The sequence below is a fragment of the Rhynchophorus ferrugineus genome, unplaced genomic scaffold (genome assembly GCF_030347505.1).
Source record: "Rhynchophorus ferrugineus isolate W39M unplaced genomic scaffold, kcgeb_rfMv2 rfM5, whole genome shotgun sequence".
NCBI classification, from domain to species: Eukaryota; Metazoa; Arthropoda; class Insecta; order Coleoptera; family Curculionidae; genus Rhynchophorus; species Rhynchophorus ferrugineus.
The window spans coordinates 12663789-12687784 of record NW_027472584.1 but is presented as its reverse complement, the minus strand read 5'-3'; the positions used below and the strand labels follow the sequence as shown (position 1 = coordinate 12687784).

At 30.9% G+C, this 23996-nt stretch overlaps 1 protein-coding gene across 3 annotated transcripts; it reads right to left on the bottom strand.

The window, feature by feature from the left end:
• Positions 1–7393: 7393 nt before the first annotated feature.
• LOC143196953 (CLIP domain-containing serine protease B9) lies at positions 7394–17602 on the bottom strand. 3 transcript variants are annotated; one of them, XM_076404924.1, is made up of 11 exons: positions 17373–17602; positions 16383–16521; positions 15433–15509; positions 14591–14729; positions 13680–13753; positions 12841–12979; positions 11868–12006; positions 11577–11764; positions 9905–10101; positions 7937–8173; positions 7394–7651 (listed from the first exon to the last, which is right to left on the bottom strand). In XM_076404924.1, the coding sequence occupies exons 1-11, from the start codon at positions 17425–17427 to the stop codon at positions 7482–7484; spliced, it is 1554 nt and encodes a 517-aa protein (XP_076261039.1). In that variant the 5' UTR covers positions 17428–17602; the 3' UTR covers positions 7394–7481. The 3 variants fall into 3 exon arrangements, with proteins under 3 accessions (XP_076261039.1, XP_076261040.1, XP_076261041.1); XM_076404925.1 differs by having other exon boundaries at positions 7937–8080; XM_076404926.1 differs by lacking the exons at positions 12841–12979; positions 13680–13753 and having other exon boundaries at positions 17373–17600.
• Between the last annotated feature and the right edge of the window lie 6394 nt (positions 17603–23996).

The following is a 23996-nucleotide window of genomic DNA, read 5'->3' as shown; positions in this document are numbered from 1 at the left end:
AGGTGAAATATCATCAATTCCAGGAGTCATTTTACAGCTACATCGGGCCGATGAACAGAATTTGTATCTATTTTAGATTCTATATCATTAGGTTGGAATACGTTTGCTAAATGTATTGGTCTTTTATATTTCCGAGTTGCCTTTAATAACGAGTAATCTTTGTCTGTTCCCTGGGTTAATTTACTTACATATTTGTCGTAACTTTAATCTTTTGATTTGTCTGGTTACTATTTCTATTACATATTGTTTTGTACAGAGCATTTCGGGTTCTGTGCCAGACCCTTCTAGCTTTTTGTGTTTCTTTTCCCTAATTTTTTGGGGATAATTTACCTCATATACTGATTTCTCTCTTGATATTGGGGTAGCTTCTTTTACAGCAGACCGAATTTGTATTCAATATGTATTCCTCAATTATAAGATTATAATAACTTATAGTTTACACTAAAGGTATACACTTTATATAAGTTCGTATAGTTTTGTTCGTTTCAATCTCCTGACATCCTCCGCACTGTCCAGCTGTTGTTTTGCTTCCACGTTAGTATGATTTAGTGATCTTCTTTCGTGTTTCAAGGCGAAATCTCTTGGATAACTTCGCAAATCCATTTGATTTCCAGGTCATCGTGCAGTTTTTCGTTCGTTACGTAGCGACAGGCATTGATAATCAATCGAAGAACCTTATTTTGAGACTAGTTGTATGACTAGTTGATTTGAATTTTTAGTGCAACCCATATTTGCACCCCACAGGTTCAAATTGACTTTATAATTGTATTATAGATCAACCTCTTTGATTTTAGATGAAGTTGAGAGTATCTTCCGACTAACCAGCATAGTTGTTTTATTTTGGTTCTAATATGTTTTGCTTTTTGTCTAACGTGATGTTTCTAATTTCATCTACCGTCAAGATTGATTCCAAGGTATTTAGCTGATTCTGCTTGAGGAATCGGGCATCCATTAAGTAATATAATTAAGTTTTTATTACTTTGTCGTAATGCAAAATTAACGCGAACATATTTGGAGCTATTAAGTTGAATTTTCCAATCTTTCGTCCATTTGTAGATTTTATTGACTGTAACTTGTACTTTTTCTATTGCCCTTGGCAGAGAAATATCTTTTGCCATAATAATTGTGTCGTCAGCAAAGATTCCAAGTGGTGTTTCTTTTGTTGTTGGAATATCAGCAGTGTAGACCAGATCTAGAAGAGCTCCTAAGACGTTACCTTATCGAACTCCAGCCGAAATAGTTTTAAATGTCGAGAACGCCATTTCGTGCGATACTCTAAATTTTCTTCCGAAAAGATATGACTTCAGCAATTGACAATAGTTACGCGGTAACAATCTGCTCATCTTACAGATTAATGGCAAATGAAAAACCCGATCAAAAGCTTGTGGGACATCTAGGAATATTGCAGGGCAGTATTTCTTTTCCTCAAACGCTCTTTCAATAGCCGCAGTTACTATGTGCACTTGATCGATTGTTCAATGGTGATTTCGAAAACCAAACTAGAAATCTGGTATTATTACAAAATGTTTAATAAGTTTAAATGTTAGTTAATCAAATAGCTTTGATATTGCAGGTAGTAACGAAATAGGCTTTTTGAGTATAATTATTTGTGCCACCTTAAAGCATTCCGGAATATGCTTCAGCCTTAAACAGGCATTAAATATATATGTCAGCATGATGATTGCTTGCCGTGGCAGTTACTTCAATAATTCAGGTGAAATGTCATCTATACCAGGTGCCTTTTTAAGATTGAGATTATCAATTTCAGTGGCAACTTCCAATGGAGAAATTAGGTTTAGATCTACATTGGGTTGATAAATAGGAGATGTATCCATGGTAAATTCTATATCATTAGGTTGAAATATGTTAGCTAAGTATTGTGCGAACAATTCAGCTTTTTCATCGTTGCGTCGAACCCATTTATTTCGATCATTTTTAATTGGCGGTACTCGAATAATTGGTCTTTTAAATCTTCGACTTGCTTTCCATAGCGAATAATCTTTGTCTGCTTGTGGGCTTAATTCACTTACATATTTTTGAAAGTAATTCTGTTTATATTCTTTGATCTTTTGATTTGTCTGATTACTAATTTTATTAAATGTAGTTTTGTCTGTAGCATTTCTGGTTCTGTGCCATACTCTTCTAGCTTTTCGCAGCTTTTTTTGCAGCTGACCGAATTTGTTCAATTATATTTTTGGTTTGTTGCTCAAGATCATCTATACTCTTAAGTCTTACTTTTAAACTGATTTGTTCCCGCAGTATTAATCTGAATATGTCCCAGTCAATACATTTGTTAGTAAGATTAGGCTTTTTTACTTTTCTTAGGATTGTCGCGCCCAGTGTTAACAATACTGGAGTGTGATCAGAAGTTAGATCGCACAAGCTTTCTGTACTAATTTGATTTAATGAGATGCTTTTTGGAATGTACAAATCCAGCAGGTCTGGGACTTTATTACTCTCTGTGGGCCAGTAAGTGGGTTCACGCCCTGAATGGTAATTACAATTTGTAAAGTTAATGACTTTGAGTAATTCTTTTCCTTTTCCAGGTGTTATTATTCGTGACCCTAAGCTGTATGTTTAACATTAAAGTCTCCACCAATAATAAACCTTGGGCCTAATTTTAAAAAGATATCTTTAGATTGTTGTTGTGTCATTTTATGACTTGATGGACAATATATAGCGCCAATATTTATTTCAGCCCCGTTTTTTTCGATACTAATTATCGTAGCTTGTATTTCTTCATTTTTTATTGTTAAAGCTGTTGTGCTTCGAGCCTGTTCGCTGGTGTGTAGTGTCCAGTAAGCATCATAACCCCGTATTTTAATGTAGTTTTTTTAGATAAATGTGTTTCCGATGTGAGAGATATATCTATATATATTATTAGTTTTCAAGAATAATTCTAGTTTCCGGGCTCCTTGATTTAGTCCGTTTGCGTTCCAAGTTATAATTCTTAAAAACGAATTACTCATTTTTGTTTTTCTTTAGCTTGTTTTGGGTAGATTTCTTTCCTGTCCATTTGCACTCTGTCTGCTAACTGACTGAATTGCTCTTTCATTTCAGTCTGGAATTCTTTGAGCAATTTCATCATGTCGACGATAGTTGACTCGTTAGCCGCAGCTTCCTGCGGTTTCGTATCTATTTGTTTATCATTTGATATTTTGGTGGCGTTTATATTTTTGACTGATGGTCTTGAGGTTTCTTGGGTTTTTTTAATTTTCAACGGTAGATGTTGTTTCACAGTTTTTGGCTTTATTAATTGGTCTTTGTTTGATATATTTCACATCCTTTATAATTGACATGGTGACCTTTTTCATTGCACAACACGCATGTTGCTATACTATTACGTTGTTTTCTACACTAAGTTGTGTGATGTTTACCGGAACATTTCACACATCTTGGTTACCTACTGCAACAATTTTTAGTGCGTTCAAGATTTTGACAATTTGTGCATTGTGGTATATTATTATTTTTCTTCGGAGGTTGCACTTTTATCCTACTGTCTAGTAATTAATTTATGTCATATATATTTTTATTATTTTTGTTTTGTGTCATGTCTACGTAGAACAACGGAAAATTTTTATTTTTTTTGTTTTTCACCATTTACATTAGTTGTCTTTTTCGCTTTCATCGTTTATATCACTTCTTGTGATTAGCAAAGGCGTCATCTCTGACTTCTTGGTCTTTTTATCCTTCTTGTTTGTTACCTCGGTCCAGTCAGACTGTTCCCCTACCTCTAATGCTAATTCGTCTTCATCAGTGTAGTAGTTCTCTGCATAATTAGTATGCCTTTTTGGTGTATCTTGCGTGTGACCTTGCAGTTGCAAACTGATAGCAGCCATATCCTTAGTTAATTCCAACAGTTGTTGGTTCAGACGATCGTTATTCGTTCTTAATTCTTCGTTTTCTTTTAGTAATATATTCAGATCCATTATGTTGTATTGTTATAATTAAATGTTTTTTTCACTATCTTTCACTTTTTTCGCTTTTTGGAAAACGTGGTACGTCTTTTGTTTGAGAGCACATATTTATTTCACTTTGGGTTGGCCGTTTCACCGTACCCCGTCCCTGGGATTTTTTTGAAACCGTTAACCGAAATCGACCGTTAAAAAAAGATATAGATATATTTTTATTTGTTATTTACAGAGACTCGTTTTCGGGAGGGAAAAAACACGTCTTAACTTTATGAAGGTCGGGACCGAACTATTTATATTCGTCGATACCGGATTTTGTAAAGGTTATGGATTATCCTGATTTAGTAGTAACATCTAAAAGTGCCAAGGTAGCAACTTTAGAAGCACAAAACTGACAATTAAAGGTAACAAATAAATAATGAAATATAGTAATGTTATAGCACATTGAATTCTAGTTATCAGTGGAGCTGGGAATACTAAAACAATTCAATCAGATTCACGCATATACATTGCCAAGACAATAAAAATGATTAAGTCACCGTGTTGTCGTGATGAGAGAATTTACACGCCCTAAGTGGTATCAGGTTGTTAAAAATATAATTTTAATTTCTATAATATGCTCTTGTAGTTTTTGTTAGTTTATCTGTTGTTATGAAATGTCCCATGCATAGTAATGTCATTTTCATTATCATATCACGGCGTATGTTTGGCGGAACGAAAATAGTGTATTTTTTGTTACAAGTTTTAACTGAGGTGTTTCTATATGTCATATGGAGATATATTGGTTTTTCTCTTGTTTAGTACTAAACATAGCTTGTATGCCTCTGTGTATATTTTACATAAAATATCTTATGTTTTTTGATTTTGGGTGTATATGTATTTGATACATTTACAGTTTTTTTAATTTATTTGGTAATTGTCAGCTATTCAGTCAGTTATTTGGTAATTTCTTTCCATATATCTAAACACTTCTTGCTTGTATATATATGTCTCAACCTACATATCTATTGTAGTTATTCTTTGGCATACTGCATAAAAATTCGATTTGATTGTATATGCAATGATAGTGAGGAATTATACAGTGCATATTATTTCAGGCATATTTCTAATAAAATAAATTACATAAAGCGCAATAAAACATTTCATTAACAAGAGTAGCCGAATGCTCCATTTTGCAATATTCATGTCTATAGACAAATTGAAATAACGAATATTCTTTAAAAGCAATGTCTGAAAGTTCGGTTTGTGGGTTATCTTTGCACTATTTAAATCCTATGTTTCCTAACAGTGTTTGAAGAGATGACTTACATCCCCCAAAGAGCTACATATTCCTAACATTTATATGAAGTATATTTTCGGAGACAATAGCGAAGAAGCCTTACGAAAATTACAACAAGCAAGTGACAATATAAATAATTGGACAGAAGCTTGGAAAATAAGAATTAATGAAAGTAAATCTGTACATGTGCAGTTCATCTACAAACAGATAGTATAAGCACCAATAATATTAAATAATACTATCATTCCATATAGCAACAACGCTAAATATCTCGGAATGAATCTAGATGCAAAACTTCGCTGGAAGGAACATATAAAGAATAAAAGAAAAGAACTGGAATTAAAATATAGGAAAATGTACTGGTTAATTGGAAGAATCGCAAATTATCAGTACATAATAAATTGCTATTATATAAGAAAATATTGAAACCTATATGGACATACGGACTTCAATTATGGGGATAGTCTGCAAAGAGTAACATAAATAAAATATAAATTTTTCAGAACAAAGTCCTGAGAGGTTCTGTGGGCTCGCTCAAATACTGTAGGACTGATTACCTACATCGAGACCTTCATATATCCACAATCAGTCAAGAAATCAAGAGAATTGCAAGGGGGCTTGCGGAAAGTCTCCAGCCTCATGAGAATATTGAAATATTGCAGCTTTTGGATACCATCAGAACAGGACACAGACTCAAAAGAATCAAACCATCTGATCTTCTGTAGTGTTGTGTAGTGAGGTGTATATAATAAAAAATACAGCAGTGACACGTATAAACATTATTTCGCCAGAGATTGAGATAGGGCAGATGGGTCCTCCTAGTTATATACCTAGATTTAAGTTTATCATTAAAACAAATTGTAGGTTAGACGGAAATGACTAGTAACAATGTAATAATTAAATAATAAAAAAAATATATTTTTAAAGAGATTTTAGTCACAAAATCTGTACTAATATTCAATGCAGTTGCAACACGGTAAACTATTCCAATAAAAACCACAGCAACTTAATATTTAATAGTATCAATACTTTAACGCATCTTACTGGTTAGAAGGGGCCCTCATTACCTCATTCTTGTTTCAAGTTATTAACAAATATATGACTGAGCGTTTATTGGCTTCAGCAACTTCTATCGGGGTAACTACAAATATTAAGCAGCGATTATAAAACTTATCAAAACAATCAAAGTACCAAACAACATTTGCTGGTTTACAACCTCTAATTATTATCACTAATGTTTTGAAGAACTTCACAAGACATTTGACAACTAGATGAATGTTATAGGCTGATTCGGTTACATGTTCGGACTCATTAGACAGCATTATATCTCTTTTTAGCTATAATAAGATGAGAAGCAAAACATTCTATGATATTAAAACTAATTTACAATCGCGATAGGTACTATATTCGATATCGTGGTGACGTGAATTCATTGTTATATTTGGATAGACCATAAAATTTTCATAAAAATTATTTTACTATATGAGATAAGCTGGAGATTTTAGGAGTTTTTGGGTTCAAAATAATCTTCTGCCTGTCGCAGTTTTAATAATTTTGTGACAATATTAACACTGGATTCCATTAGGCAGTTAATTGTTTGTAAATAGTAAACATTATTTTATGACGTGACCCGTTTACACCATTGTCTAGGCCGCATTAAAGTACTTAATTAATTATACCATCATCGTTATTAATTATTAAATATGATGCAAATATTTTAAATGTTCAGTTTTAAATTATACTTATATGCATTGGACAGTTCAAAATAACAGAATAAAGGTAATTTAAAACAGTTGTTAAAATGGATGGGGAAAATTTGTCTCGTTCAATATATATACAAAAGCATACAAATTATATAAACGTTATTTGATTAAGATGCAATAATTGTCAATGTACAGTCAAGGAAAAAATCCAGAGATGCAGATTATAGTCTTTTGGATGTATTTATAGAATGAAAGATGGTCGAAATTATCATAGCCTTTTGTTGTGGAGTTGTCAATTAACAAGAGGTAACGAGCATTTCCAAAAATATAATAGCGAGTCTTGATTATAATGGAACTTGTTAGAACACAGCAGATTCAATAGAAATGCATTAGTTCCAAACTAGACACTCTACTAGATTTATAATGATGATCGTTGTTCTCATTATTTAAATTAACTGGCCACTTGTTGGTGGGGTACGTATACAAAATCAATATAAATATTTATGTTGGATCAATTTTATGGTAAATTTTAGGATATAATACATATTATAAATAGATCAAATATGATTTATACCATATATACTGCTTTTATTCACGAACGTTTTTATTAATCCAATCCAAATAATAAGAAACGTTGGTATAAACTTCTGGGATATCTGGAGAACACGCGTTTAGTGTAGTTGAAAGAACTCCTGCCATGTACCAACGGAAATCATTTTTGATTACTCCCATGAGAGGTCTACCATCACTTATGTTACCTACATAAAATATTATAGGATTAGCTAAAATGCTTCATAATAATAATTATACTAATAATACAGCATATTAATGTGATAAAAAATAATGCAAACCGGAAAAATAACCCAATGTATTTTTTTATTCCTATTTTCGTTTTGAAGATAATGAATGTATACCCCTGATTTTTTGAATGAAATGTAAGGGAACCCCATTAAGCTAAATCAGTTACAATTTGTGGAATGATATACGGTTTAAATTTAAAAGATTTACTATTTCTTTATCACGGTAGGATATAAAACTGTTACCTTGACATGCATACTCAGATCTTAAAGTACATATCTGTCCGTCTCCCAAGGTAATATTAATATTTATATGGTTAAGCAGTTCCTTACATTTAGAATGGTTTATTAACCTTACGGTTAATTTTGATTTGATGTCATTGTAGTTGTCTGTAAACAGTGAAGGTTTACTCCATCCCGATATAAAAAAAATCTTCCTAGGTGTTTCACCAGGTAATGGCAAACAAATAGGATATATAAAGTCTGCAAAATATAAAAATATTAAATGACTGTGAGTTAGTAGTTATCGATTGATCGATATTATTGGTTTAGAGTCCCCCGAACGCTATAGCATATCTTAAAGGTTATTACAGACCAATAATTATGTTAAAGAAAACTGATGCTAAATTCCCTCTGTCAGTTGGGCGTTCTAAGGAATTCTAAAACAATAAATCAGATCCAATCGACAGTTATAATGCTTAGAATTTAAAAAAGGATTAAGTTAACAAAATCTACACAACAAATATCGATATAAAACAATTATCTGAATAAACAAATGAATAATAAAATTATATATAGATAAAAGTCATCTTAAAATGAAGCTGCGTACAGGTTAAAATTAGATTTTAAAATGTAGACCAATCTTTTTGGGGAAATCAAAATAACTTGGGAAGGTTTTGCAGCAAGAAAACTTTCCTCAATCAGGTAAGCCATGACTTATTCTAACAGATAAATTTCTATATTTCTCTGCTTTTTGCTGAAAATATCTCTTCCATAAAGCTGTAGCATGGGAAAAGAAGTCCGTTTTAATGGGCGACAGCTTGTTTTCCTCTTCCAGCAAGTGCCACTCAAGTTGCATCAGGTTGTCTACTCTATGATGCATAAATGCGGAAAGATCCTTATAATATAAAGTATTTATAATTTGTTGACCACTCGCAATAGCGTCTTTGGCGAGGTCATTAGTCATTCCTTCCTAGGTATGTCCTTGTGACTGGGAATCCAGACGAATAGGATGTTATTTTGTCGAGATATAACCATACCGTACAATTCAAGGATCTGCACCATTAGTGGATGTGATAAAAATATCATCGATAGCTTGAAACGAATTTCGCAAGCTAGGTTTTAGCGTAGCTATTAAGTGATATTATAAGGTTTAGGCTTTCCTTTACTGAAAACATTTCAACTATAAGTACTCGTATAGGGTACTCTGACGAGGCTAGATAGAATAATTTTCGAAATATTGGTGAATTGGTTTTTGTGAATTATCTTAAATATAATCTTCTAATAATCTTATAGTAATTAAATATCTTTTATCGTAAGCCGCTAATGTCGAAGTTATTTTGATGATGGTCAAAGCTCATGGCGTCTCAGATATGAAGCATACTGTCTCTTGTATGACATTAGGTACATCAACTATTGATAGCTATGTAATGAAATATTTTCGTCATTTGCGAGAACCATATAAGTGTCTGTGATTTCAGTCCGGGTGGTGATTCTTATATTTTCTTTGAGAGCCAATCCAACTCGAAGTTTAAGTTTTGAAGTTCTATAGAAGTGAAGAATTTTATGCTACATATCGGACTAAGAGTAATTTTCGGCACATTAAAAAGTATATCTTTTCAATAGAACTAGCCAAGCCCTAGTTTTAATTGACATGTCTTGAAAAGTGTTGGTCAGCCAGGTAATATTTAATAATTATGCTGAGTGAAGTAGGAATCTATGTAGTTTTGTCATTTAGTCTCTTTAGAACCCAGATCAATAGAATCCATACCGATCTACTACGACAGCACAAGTTAATTTTCCAATTGCCTATTTTTGAGATTTTATGGTTGACAGTATGGTTTTTTCATAACTATATCGAATCAACACTTTGAAAATTATGAACATTTTCTTTCAATTAAAGTGGATATATTTTGAGAATTGTTTTTAACGAGCATGCAATTCGATGTTTAGAGCTGAGATCAAAATATACTTTTTACATTTTATTAAATATACCTGAAAACTGAACTTCATGGTCCAATCTGACTAAAGCAATGTCGTGTTTAAGGTCTTTATTGTTGAAATTTGGATGAACTATGATTTCTTCTACACCAATATTTACTTCTGGGTCATTACAAATTTTGGCTCTACCAGATGACCGACAGTCACGATAGGGGTTACTTATGTTCCATTCGCCCAAACGAACATTAACGCTGCAAATAAATATAGATAAAGGTTCTTATTATAACTTTTGATTCGTTTTATTAAACAAATGTGTAACGGTAATGTTGTGTTTGATTATATCACTTTGAGGTTTTCTTGGGTTGATAAGCTGATAAGATATTCATAAGAATTGTGAAGTAATTTTGAGGGATTTGTTTTCGTAAAAAATTTACATTATTAAATAATAAAAAAAATTGAAAAATTTCAAACTATTGTTTATCATTAGCCGATACTTTTCACATCACAAATTTAAAATGTGTCTCGTAGACAGTAGAGTGTAGACAGTATCTCGTCAAAATGAAATGTTTTAATGTATATTATCTGAAAATTATACTTTTTAAAAGTATTTTATTGCTTGTTATAGAGACTTGTAATATGTGATTAAGCTTTCTTATGCTGCAAAATTACTTTCGCTGCATTTCTGTTTCTACAACATTTTTTTGTCAGTGATCCATTAGTTGCAATAGATAGTCACGATGAATTGAATCTATTTGAGCTTCTCACTTAATATATTTGAGCATTTTATCTTCTGTCATTTAAAGTTTTTTTTCAACAAATATAACGAAATCATCACTTATAAATGTAGAAAACAAATTATTTCATTGCCGCCATTTTACTGAACCATTTCTGGGAATCGTGTTTTGTTTGTTTTCGTGTTTATAAATTGTTATTTTTCGGAGCCTAGGTTACACTTCCGGAAATGATATATGCTAAACAGAGAGTTTTGATGTACGTACGAGAGGCATTTAAATAGGTATTCTAGTCTTCAAAAAAAAAAGTTTTTTCTTATATTCTCAAAGCTTAATTCTTGAAGAATATGCCTTAAGAGGAATTTTCAAAATTTGAATTATATTTGCTGATCTACAAACATCTAAATGACAAAAATTTTAGCGCGTTTTTATCAAAATTGCTTCTTTCGAGTCGGTTGACATGATATCTAAACTTCTACTGAACCGATTTACTTGAAATTTGGCATGACCCTTCTCTTTAAGTTGCTAGTTTGTATCAAAGTAAAACTATAACAAAAATTGTCATTATTATTAAAAAAAATTGTTAACATAAATGGTTTAAAAAATGTATTGCTTTTTCGAAAATACTCAATTTTATTGGACCATTTTTAGTTTTATTTGGTGGTTTTTAATCACTTCCGCTCATCGACTCACTTTCTACATGATTGTCGATAACCTCTGCCTATCACTGTGACTTTGTTTGGAAAACCGACAGCCCATTCAACAGGCTGAACAGCTTATGAGAAATTGGTTGAATACAATCCAACAACTACACGTTGATGAGAAAATGTATTACTAAAGAGAGGGTAGGTTTCTTTAGTGAAAACGAGCTTTAATGAAAACGAAATAAAAATTATATTTGTACAATCAACGTAATGCTTGATATGACATAGCATGATATGACGTCATCGATAAAAAAACTCACTAAGTAACTCACACATAGTATTAATACTTACAGATGGCCAATACGCTTATTCAATTCATAAGTTACACAATGAGCAGCTGTAAGGATGTATCTAGAGCTAACTAAGGTTCCACTGCAAGATAATTTCAAGTGTCCAGTGCTGTTTCTATACTGCAATACAGCTATCCAAGGAAACTCATCTACATCAGCGATTGGTCCTAAATATATGCTAGAACTGCCCTACAATAAAATATAGAGCTTTAATAATAAACTGTAGACATTTTTTATATAATCATTTAATAGGCTCTTAAATAAATATAATCAAAATCTGTGAGTAAGTTACCTGAACTCCACATTCGGTTCTATTTGGAATCAATTTATTAGGTTTAAAATCACCATCAATGTTGTCAATGATCGATCTCCGAACTATAGATCTTGATCCGCAACAGACTGCTAATTGACCATACATATCTTTTCCGCATCTATAATGAGAATATTTTTCAGAGCTGTTAAATAATATTTATTAACTTGATCAACTTTAGATTAGTTGTTAGACAAAAAGTTTTATTAACTGCATTTTTCGCTGCCCCATTTAATAGAAACAAGTTAATGTTTAAATATTAGTAAATAGTAGTATTAAAAACTTATAAGTGAATACTATTTAAGAACTTGACGTTTATCAAAGCAGGAGAAGAAACTTATTTGACGGGGGTATTGTAGCAGTTTTTGTCTCGGCAATTCTGTAAAATATTGAAAATAATATAAAAATCTGGTCTATTTCAAACCAGTTAGTTGTCTCTTAGATTAATATAAGTCTTCAAAATAGTTATTACATAAATTTGTAAATGGACTGCCTTGTCAATTAACTGATAAATATAATCAATATTTATTTGTTTTATTCAAAGAGAAATACCTACAAGCAGTTCTGTTATGTGGCAAAAACTAATAAACTGGCGTATTATTACAGGAAACAAACAGGAAAAACAGGAACAAATTGGAGGCTCAAACTAAACGGAATAACTATAACAAAGATTTCTATGAATTACAAATTATGCTCTTGAGACAGTTTTTCTAGAAATCGGTTTTTGTATAGGAAGGAAATCCGAAGAACTACCTTTTTGTATGACTTGACAACAGTTATATTTAATATATTTTTGTCTGATGGATTATATTAGTATTAAATAATAATTTCATTAACTTGAGAGAACTGCTTTTCCCCAATTATTTTGCATTAACATTTTACGAGAACAGATTGATCCACTTTTGACTGTTAGTATTCAGAGAATTCTGATAAATAATAATTTTATGTTACGTACTGCGACTGTTCTAGAAACTTTATTTGTTCTGGCGTTTTATTGGGTAAAACGAATAGTTCAACCAGGTGATTACATTTATACATTTGTACACATTTAGCTGATTCACCCTTTGGTGTCGTACAAGAACTTCCTATACTTCCTGAAACGAAATTACCTGTTACTAAATAATTTACTATGTTTCAACATAAACTAAAAAACAGTTAAAACAAAATTATGTTATCAAAAAGAAAGTTTGATTTTGATAATCAGTTATAAAATATAGAGTATTATTTTAAAGGACATCATTTAAGTACAGTTAACACTTGTAAAATATAAATGATATTGCGGATATCATAACTGTATAACTGCATATATCATAACTAATATTTGAACATATTTTTAGTTTTCCTCAAGATTGCAACTATTACTATTTGATTAAAAAATAGTACAAATATCGAGGTAGAACAAAAAAATAATGTAATTATTTCAATGTTTGTTTCAGTCTTTGAAACACTTATTACATTCGATTTCTGAAATGGACTTTGTAGTCAAGGGTAGTGGGCCATTAATAAAAAAAATATGAATCTCAAAAATTATGTTGAAAAATAAATCTTTGTCAAGGCCCAGAAATTGTAGCACAGTCCTTCTCTACACAGAATCTTTAAAATTAATATTTTATTTTTAATTAATTTAAAATTTTTAGTTCATACTGTTTAAAATAGCTTAAAAACATATAAACTGACTGAAATATTTATAATCAATTGTTTATAAATTATTTATCTACACAGACCAGTAAGAATCTTATCACATTTATTTTATAATTATTTTTTGATTAATTATTATTAGATTATAATACTTACGAGTAACTCGATCTCGAACCGCAGATCTTGATCCGCAACAGACTGCTAATTGACCATAGATATCTTTTCCGCATCTATAATGAGAATATTTTTCCCAGATGTTAAATAATATCTATTAATTTAATCAACTTTAGATTAGTTGTTAGGCAAACAGTTTTACCAACTGTATTGTTCGCTGCTCAATTTTATAGAAACACGTTAATGTTTAAATATTAGTAAATAGTAGTATTAAAAACATATGTCAATATTATTTGTAAAAGCAAATGCGACATTTTAAGAACTTGATCTTTGTCAAAGCTGGAGGAGAAACTTATCCGATAAGGATATTGTAGCAATCTTTGCCTTGCTAATTCTGTAAAATATTGAAAATAATATAAAAATCTGGTCTATTCATTATACTATTCTATACATTTCTAAATGGACTGCCTTATCAATTAACTGATAAATATAATCAATATTTATTTGTTTAATTCAAAGAGAAATACCTATGAGCAGTTCTGTTATGTGGCAAAAACGGATAAACTGGCGTATTATTAGGAAGTAAGTAGGATTAGTTTAGGCATATCAGAAGTGATTATTTTTTAACAGGAACGAATTGGGGGCTCAAACTAAACGGAATAACTATAACAAAGATTTCTATGAATTACAAATTATGCCCTTGAGATAGTTTTTCTAGAAATCGGTCTTTGTATGAGCGGAAATCCTAAGAACTACTTTTTTGTATGACTTGACAACTGTTATATTTAATATATTTTTGTCTGATGGGTTATATTAGTATCAAATAATAATTTCGTTAACTTGACAGAACTGCTTTTCCCCAATTGTTTTGCATCAATATTTTACGAGAAAAGATTGATTCAGTTTTGATTGTTAGTATTCAGAGAATTCTGATAAATAATAATCTTACGTACTGCGACTGTTCTAGAAACTTTATCTGTTCTGCTGTTTTATTGTGTAAAACGAATAGTTCAACTAGGTGATTACATTTATACATTTGTATACATTTAGCTGATTCACCCTTCGGAGTCGTACAAGAACTTCCTATGTTTGCTGAAACAAAATTATCTGTTAATAAATAAATTATTATGTTTCAACAAAAACTAAAAAAAAACAAAATTATGCTGTTAAAGAGAAGGTTGCATTTTCATTATCGGTTATAAAATATATAATATTATTTTAATGGACATCGTTCAAGTGTAGTTAACACTTATGATATATAAATGATATTGCGGATATCATAACTGTATAACTGCATATATCATGACTAATATTTGAACATTTATTTGGTTTTCCACAAGATTGCAACTATTACTATTTGATTAAAAAATAGTACAAATTTCGAGGTAGAACAAAAAATAATATAATTATTTCAATGTTTTCTTACTGTTCGAAACAATTATTACATTCGATTTTTGAAATGGTCTTTGTAGTCAAGGGAAGTCGGCCATTAATACAAAAGACAAAAAAAATATTAAACTCAAAATTTATATTAAAAAATAAATGTCTGTCAAGGCCAAGAACTTATAGCACCGTCCTTGTATACGCAGAATCTTCAAAATTAATAATTTATTCTTAATAAATTTTTCAAAGTTTTTTAATTCATACTGTTTAAAATAACAAACATATATAAACTGAATAAAAGTTTTATAATCAATCATTTATAAATTATTTATCTACACAGATCAGCAAGCATCTTATCACTACTATTTTATAATTATTTTTTGATTAATTATTATTAGATTATAATACTTACGAGTATTAATTGGCTCTCGAGCTGCAGATCTTGATCCGCAACAGACTGCTAATTGACCGTACATATCTTTTCCGCATCTATAATGAGAATATTTTTCAAAGGTGTTAAATAATATCTATTAATTTGATCAACTTTAGTTGTTAGACAAACAGTTTTACTAACTGTATTTTTCGTTGCTCCGATTAATAGAAACAAGTTAATGTTTAAATATTAGTAAACAGTAGTATTAAAAACATATGTCAATATTATTTGAAAAAGCAAATGCAACATTTTAAGAACTTCACGTTTATCAAAGCAAGAGGAGAAACTTTTTCGAGGAGGATATTGTAGCAGTCTTTGCGTCGCTAATTCTGTAAAATATTGAAAATAATATAAAAATCTGCTCTACTCCTAACCAGTTAGTTGTCGCTTAGTTTAATATAAGTCTTCAAAATAGTTATTACATACATTTCTAAATGGACTGCTTTGTCAATTAACTGATAAATATAATCAATATTTATTTGTTTAATACAAAGAGAAATACCTAGGAACAGTTCTGTTGTGGGACAAAAATTGAGAAACTGCCGTATTATTAGGAAGAAGTAGGATTAGTTTAGGTTTATTTGAAGTGATTATTTTTTAAGAGACACGAATTGGAGGCTCAAACTAAACGAAATAATTATAAACAAACATTTCTATGAATTACACATTATGCCTTTGAGATGAGTTTTTCTAGAAATCGTTCTTTGTATAAGCGGAAATCCTAAGAACTACTTTTTTGTATGACTTAACAACTGTTATATTTAATATATTTTTGTCTGATGGATTATATTAGTATTAAATAATAATTTCATTAATTTGATAGAACTGTTTTTCCCCAATTGTTTTGCATCAATATTTTACTAGAAAAGATTGATTCACTTTTGATTGTTAGTATTCAGAGAATTCTGAGAAATAATAATCTTACGTACTGCGACTGTTCTAGAAACTTTATTTGTTCTGGAGTTTTATTGTGTAAAACGAATAGTTCAGCTAGGTGATTACATTTATACATTTGTATGCATTTAGCTGATTCACCCTTTGGTGTCCTACACGAACTTCCTATGTTTTCTGAAACAAAATTATTTGTTAATAAATAATTTATAATTTATAATGTTTCGTCATAAAGTAAAACAAAACAATTAAAACAAAATTATGTTATTAAAAAGAAAATTTCATTTTGATAATCAGTGATTCACCCTTTGGTGTCGTACAAGAACTTCCTATACTTCCTGAAACGAAATTACCTGTTACTAAATAATTTACTATGTTTCAACATAAACTAAAAAACAGTTAAAACAATTGTGTTATCAAAAAGAAAGTTTGATTTTGATAATCAGTTATAAAATATAGAGTATTATTTTAATGGACATCATTTAAGTGCAGTTAACACGTAAAATATAAATAATATTGCGGATATCATAACTGTATAATTACATATGTCATAATTAATATTTGAATATATTTTTGGTTTTCCGCAAGATAACAACTTACACTATTAGATTAAAAAATAGTACAAATTTGAGGTAGAGCAAAAAATAATGTAATTATTTCATTATTGTCCAGTCTGTGAAACAGTTATTACAGTCGATATTTGAATTAGTCTTTACAGTTAAGGGTAGTTGGCTATTAATATAAAAACAATACAAAAATATAAAACTTAAAAATTATGTTAAAAAATAAATCTCTGTCAAAGCCAAGAATTTATAGTACAGTCCTTGTATACACAGAATGTTTAAAATTAATAGTTAATTTCAGTTTTTTAATATAACTATTTAAAATAACTTACAAATATATAAACTGAATAAAAAATATTTAATCAATTGTTTATAAATTATTTATCTACACAGACCAGTAAGCATCTTATCACTTTTATTTTACAATTATTTTTTGATTAAATATTATTAAATTATAATACTTACGACTATTAGCAGTGATCACTAAACATGTTGCAATAGAGAATAAGAGAGACTTCATTGCAACAGTGAATTATTAATAATGGATGCAATTTTTAAGATCAAATCGAGCACGACGGAATAAAACAAATCAACTGATATTGTCGCCGATGTTAACTCCGAATGGTTCATCTGGTAAATACCGTGTAATCTCCAACCGACACTTGTTGACGGAATGTTGTACCGAATATTGACGCGCTACTAAGGCTAAATGTATTGCATTAAACAATACGATAAACCTTGAAAAATCAGGTTTGAGTTCAAGAAGCTTAATTTATATTTCTCTGTTTATAATTTAACAGATAGTGTTTATTCTTAAGCAAACAATATAGCTTGTACTCATTAAGAGTATAATTAATTAATAAGATCTAATTAGTTATGAATCTTATTTAAAATAACATATTTGGGATTATTTAAATATTTACTACACATCCAAGCCATTTTACATATCTTGGCCTCCTTAGATTTACTTATAGTGTGAGAGGTATTGCCTTATTCTATAACATTATAATAACATCGTTAACATTGATACACATTGATAGATTTGCCGTTGGATAAAATCAATAAGAGTTTTTAAACTTCAAACCAAACGAAAATGAAGTAAGATATAACTGCAAAACTACCAAGAACTGGAATTATAAAAATTTGGGTTTGATTCGTATTTGGGCTAAAACATATCCCAGACGTTTAGAAGATGATTGAAATTATTATGATCTTAAAATCATGAAAACCGTTAACCGCTAAGGTCTTTAAAAACAACAATACCAAAGCAACACAGGAAACCCTTAAACTCCTCCATTATAAATATTACCATCCAGTTGTATTTGCTGATGATACTGCAATAGTTGCTAATAATCGAATTGTAATAATGAATAATAGTATCAATCAATATAGTAGTATAGTATTTTGGGATAAATCCTGATGTAAAATTCTGTTAAAAAAACAAACACATTAAAAAGAAGAAAAAATTAAAATGTATATATGGTAGAATATCTTAAATATCTCTACAAAATAAGTTATTACAGTTAAATAATATTAGGTTATTCTAAGTAGAAAAAATGAGTTTATATTTAAAATGTTCTAGCAGTAGCATATCAGGAAGTATTTTATATCCGTTAATTTTATTTTAAAACATGGCAGTAGTAATGTGGATAGTCATATATAAATACTAAACGATTCTGATATCTATCTCGGGTATATGCAATTTTTTTATTATTAATTACATCTTACATTAGATATACTTAGTACAATCCTAATTTACTAATTAATTTATTACTACTGTTCTGTTGTACTTGCATTAATATACAAGGCTCAAGGCGTGTACGGAATTAATACATCAATATGTATTTCCCAAATTAAAATAAAACTAATCTACTTAAGCTAAAGTTAAAATTCAATCTTTTCATTTCCTGTGTGTTATCCAGTAGCTGTATCGCTTTCACATTGCTGAGATTTAGCAATCTTATTTCATGTTTTAAGGCGAAATCTTGGATCACTTAGTGTATTCATTTGAGTTCGAAGTCATCGTGTAGCTTTTCATTGGTTGCGTAGCGATACACGTTGATGATAAACCGTAGATCCTTGTTTTGGGTACGCTCGATTACTACTTGGTTTAATGTCTTAGTGCAACCACTCATTTGCACCCCGTAGATCCAAATTAGCTTTATGACTGATAAACCAATCTTTTTCATTTTAGGTCAAGTTGAGAGTATTTTTCTTTGAGCCTAATCTGATCTGATTTTTGTCTTACATGATGTTTCCAGTTTAACCTACCATTGAGATATATTACGAGGTATTTGGCTGATTCCTCTTGGGGAATCGGAAGTCGGTCAAGTGTTATAATTAGGTTTTTGTTATTCGCTGTAACGTAAAATTAACATGGCAGATTTGGAGCTATTAGGCTGCATTTTCCAGTCTCTAGTCCATATTTAGATCTTGTTGATTGCTACTTGTAATTTTTCTACAGCCTTGGACAGAGATACACCTTTTGTCATGATAACTGGGTCGTCGGTAAATGTTCCAAGTACTGTTTCTTTTGTTGTTGGAAATCAGCAGTATAGAGCAGATATAGGACTGGTCCCAAGAAACTACCATGTGGAACTCCAGCCGAAATAGGTTTAAGTGTTGAGAATGCCCCTTCACGCGAGACTCTAAATATTCTTTCGGAAAGATATGATTCCAGCAGTCGGCAGTAATTCCGCTGTAGCAATTTGCTCATTTTGTAAATTTTTCCCAAATGCAATATTCCCGGTCAAAGGCTTGTGAGACGCCCAGGAATATTGCAAGGCAGTATTTATTTTCTTCGATTGCCTTTTCTACAACTGCTGTTACTCTGTGCACTTGGTCGATTGTCGAGTGGTAATTTCGAAATCTAAACTGAAAATCTGATATTTCTATAAATAGTTTAATGCGTTTTAATAACAGTTTTTCAAACCATTTTGATATCGCAGGTAGCAGTGAAATAAGCCTGTAAGATTCCACTCTTCTGCTGGTTTGTCAGATATTTGAAGCATAATTATTCGAGCAACCTTAAGACATTCCGGTATGGTTCAGTTTCAAACAGACATTGAATATATATATATATATATATATATATATATATATATATATATATATATCAACATGATTATTGCTTTTCATGGCAGTTCTTTTAGTAACCCCGCTGAAGTATTATCAATTACAGAAGTCTTTTTAGGGTTGAAGTTGTTAATTTTCAGATATTAGTAATATTATTAAAATTTTATTATCAGAAATAAAATTTTCACTACAGTATTAATGTTATTTTAAAAGGAAACTTTCAGACTTTTCTAATTTTAATGACAATATATTAGTATTTTATACATAATACAAACAATCAGACACATAACAATTTATAATTTAAATGTGAAGACGCCTTAATTAGCGCAGTGGTCAAGGCGACAGAACGGTCCTTCTACTGTTGCGATAGTCGTGGGTTCGAATGCATATCTGCTGTGACATGGATGTACTTTATGTTTGTGATTGTAATTATAAATATCTTTATAGGAAACAGTGGAAAAATGATGGTCTCTAAGTTGGTCACTGTCCAGTCTAAATAAACCCTCGTTTGTAAAAAGAAGTCTCAAATATATTAAAAAAAAACTTGTATTGAAAACTATCTATTTTAAAATGTTTTTTTTTGAGATGTATTTATTGTAAATATGTAATAAAAACTGTTTTATTTTTGCCTTTTGAGACTTTGTTAACTTTTCTCACCTACCAAAAAAAAAACAACATTTAATTATTATCTTTATAATTATATCTCGTTGAGAATGCTCAATACAGTTGATCGTATAAAAAACATAGACCTTTGCTCATATAAAATGTTAGTTATGAAAATATAAGATTAATTCTTAACTGCATAATTGGGGTTTATAATCTGGGGATTAAATAGAACAACCGGGACATTAGTTGTTAACTGAATTGTTACTGTCAAAGAGTCGTTTACCGGGATACCAATATGCTCTGAAATAAATGATAGTAATTATTAGTGAGGTTTATTATATAGGCCAGGTTTGCAAGATATTAATTACACTTCATTTAATATAATGATGATATGAAAAATAAAAAAAACTTACTGCATGCTAAACTTTCCATCATGAAAACTCCAACAGTTTTTCTTCATTTTGTTTATTTTGCCTCTAATAACATGATTGTCACTAAGATTCGTAGGTTTTTCGTTCAGATTCAGTTCAACAGATAATTTTAATTAAAAAAGAACTGTAAAAGAACAATTAAGATTTTAAAGATTATAAGTTTTTAAGTTTGCGTTGTCAGCCATATTAAAAAATCGTACCAACTCGAAAGAGACTCCAAAAGCTTTATCGATAAATATTATCCTTTGTATATAAATCAAATTATTTCTATAGGAAGTATACAATTATCAAAAGGGTAAAAATATATAATAACTTCTTGATTATTTCTACAAAATATAAACACTAGTAATTTACGTCTTGTTTTTTAGGACAAACTTCTGAAAGCTAAATCTGTCAAATTTAGCTTTCCTGGCAAATTTATACTTCTAGGCGTATAGCTGCAAAAAATAAAGCTCTGTTTCACATTCTATATTTTGTAGACAGTAGCGATAGAACCGGGAAGTCTCTGATGTTGATTGAATTCTTATTGGATTAAGTTTCCATGAGCTTTTGATCCATATCATTTAATTAACATCAGTCACTCGAATCAACCCTTAATAATTCACTTGATAGTTTGATTCATAAATACCACCTGCTCACCTTCAATTCTCACATCAGAAGTTAGATTTGAGATGGTTATTTGAGTGATAATTATTATAAAAGTACAAAGCATTAAAAAAGAAACATCAAAATTTCAAGAACAAGTTGATGAATCCACGCTGAATTAATTTCACAAAATTCTGATTAGTTGTCCAGCATTTAATTACAAGAGCACTGACGGAGGCCCCAACAACAGTGATTAATTATCATTATATGAAAATGGATAACAATTTGATCGTAAAATTCGGGTGTCTGGGATTGAGAAGTTTAAAGAAAAGTTTAGAGAATTCTAATTACAATCGTTTGTGGGGAAGTAGTAAGCTTTGATATTAATATTTATATTTTTTTTTCCTCGCTTTGACGGTTGTCGTCATTTCCTGACTATACAATATTACGGTGTTGATATTGCGGGGACGGGGACAGACATAAATTGTATATATAAAATAATAAATTGGTAGATAAATAAAATTAATAACAAACAATTAATTACATCAAACAGGGTGGCTTAAAATATAAATAGTGTTTATACAATTTAAAAATTAACACAAATACAGTACCACAAACACAACCATAACGAAGTAGAGGTTCTATCCAGACAGAACACATCGGCACCCATACCAAAATGGTAATGGTTATTTGGTCAGTAGCACTAAACTTAACATAGGCTAGATTCTATGAAGAAAATCGATTTCTCGTAGAAATCCGAGGAGCCTGTCTGTATTTTCTTCTGTTAAGGCATTTCTAAAATTTTGCAACCCATACTTAGTTCTAATCTGGGTGAGCTGTGGACAGTCGTTCAATATGTGGTAGATTTAAATAGGGGAATGGTGACAAAACTCACAGTGAGCAGGCGAGTTCGAAGTCATCAAGTGACCGCGCGAGAAATAACAGTAGCCCAGTCGCAGTCGATTCACAGCTACGACGAGGCATAGCGACGAAGGAAAGAAACGCGAAGAGAGGAGAAAATCAGCTTTAACCGTAAATAGCCTATTGTGGTTGGCTTCCTGGACCCAACGACGATGTACCTCGTTATTTGTGAAACAAGAAACCAATGGCATAAGGTCAGTATGGACACAAACACCCGTGATGGGGAGCGGAGATGAGGCTGCCGATTTAGCCGCACTATCTGTGCGCTCATTTCCCGGTATACCAACGTGAGAAGGGATCCACAGTAATCTTGTCCAGATCCCATTTAAATAAGGGGTATGGATGATTAACGGTGAGTTGGTGGTCAGGGGATGGTTGAACTTCTGTTCGAGGAAACCATCGAGAGCATTTCGGGAGTCGGTCAAGATTAGCCATTTTTTTGAAGGTTTGTGTTGTCAGTATTGAACCCTGTTCAAGGAGCTTGAAACGGAATGCCCGGTTGTTCACCACAAATGCACTGCCAAGCCCGCTACGAAATTTGAATCTATCGGATATATATGCTTGCGGCCAGGGTAAAAGTGGAGACGTTCACAGAACTTGGACCGAATAAAGTAAGGACAAGCTTATCTTTTATAAAACTGACATAAAGATATGTTTATGAAGGGGGTAGTGAAGGTCTAAGGGGTCAAATTAGGGTACTGGACAAGCAGGTAATGCAATTAGCCAATTCCAGCCTTGGAAAGAAGACCATCAATTATATGAGAGCTACGAGTGGAGTAGTTAGGGATAAGACGGGCCAGGATGGGTAGATGATTCTAACTGGAGGTCAGATTTAGGGAAGATGGGATGGATGTAAGACTGCACAAGTTAATTGCAGGGGACTATGGAAAGGCGCCCAGTGATATTCTGAGTGTAGTATTTTGAATGGCATCTAGGGATTTGAGGTAAGTTGGAGCAGTAGCGGCGAAGGAATTATGGAGGAATATATTTTAAGTCAGGTTTCCTGGGCTGCACCTGTGTACCGGTTACATAGCCAACGCAGCATTTGCATGTCTCTGGAACAGCGAGTTATATGTTCGTTGATGTGATACTTCCAGGATAGCCGCCAGTCGAAAATGAGTCTCAGGAATCTGCTAAAATAAAATGAAGAGATAAGCAGTTAAAGATAGTTCAACTGTAAAGAGATTATTCGGTTGAATTGATTTTCTTAAATAATATTATCTCCTAAATTGATAAATGGAAGCCAAATTAACATTCTTAATTTACTATTTCTGAAGAAATTATTGTCGCTTAAAAGGTATGTACTGAAAACTGGCGATATTACTTCTCTTGAATAATTTTTATTCTTATTTTTCTAAAAAAGTTAAAATATTTCTGTCATATCTACATCAAACATAAACTTGATATGTAATTAAATTATTCATATTTATATTAATCTCTATCGATATGTTAATTAGTAAACATAAATTAT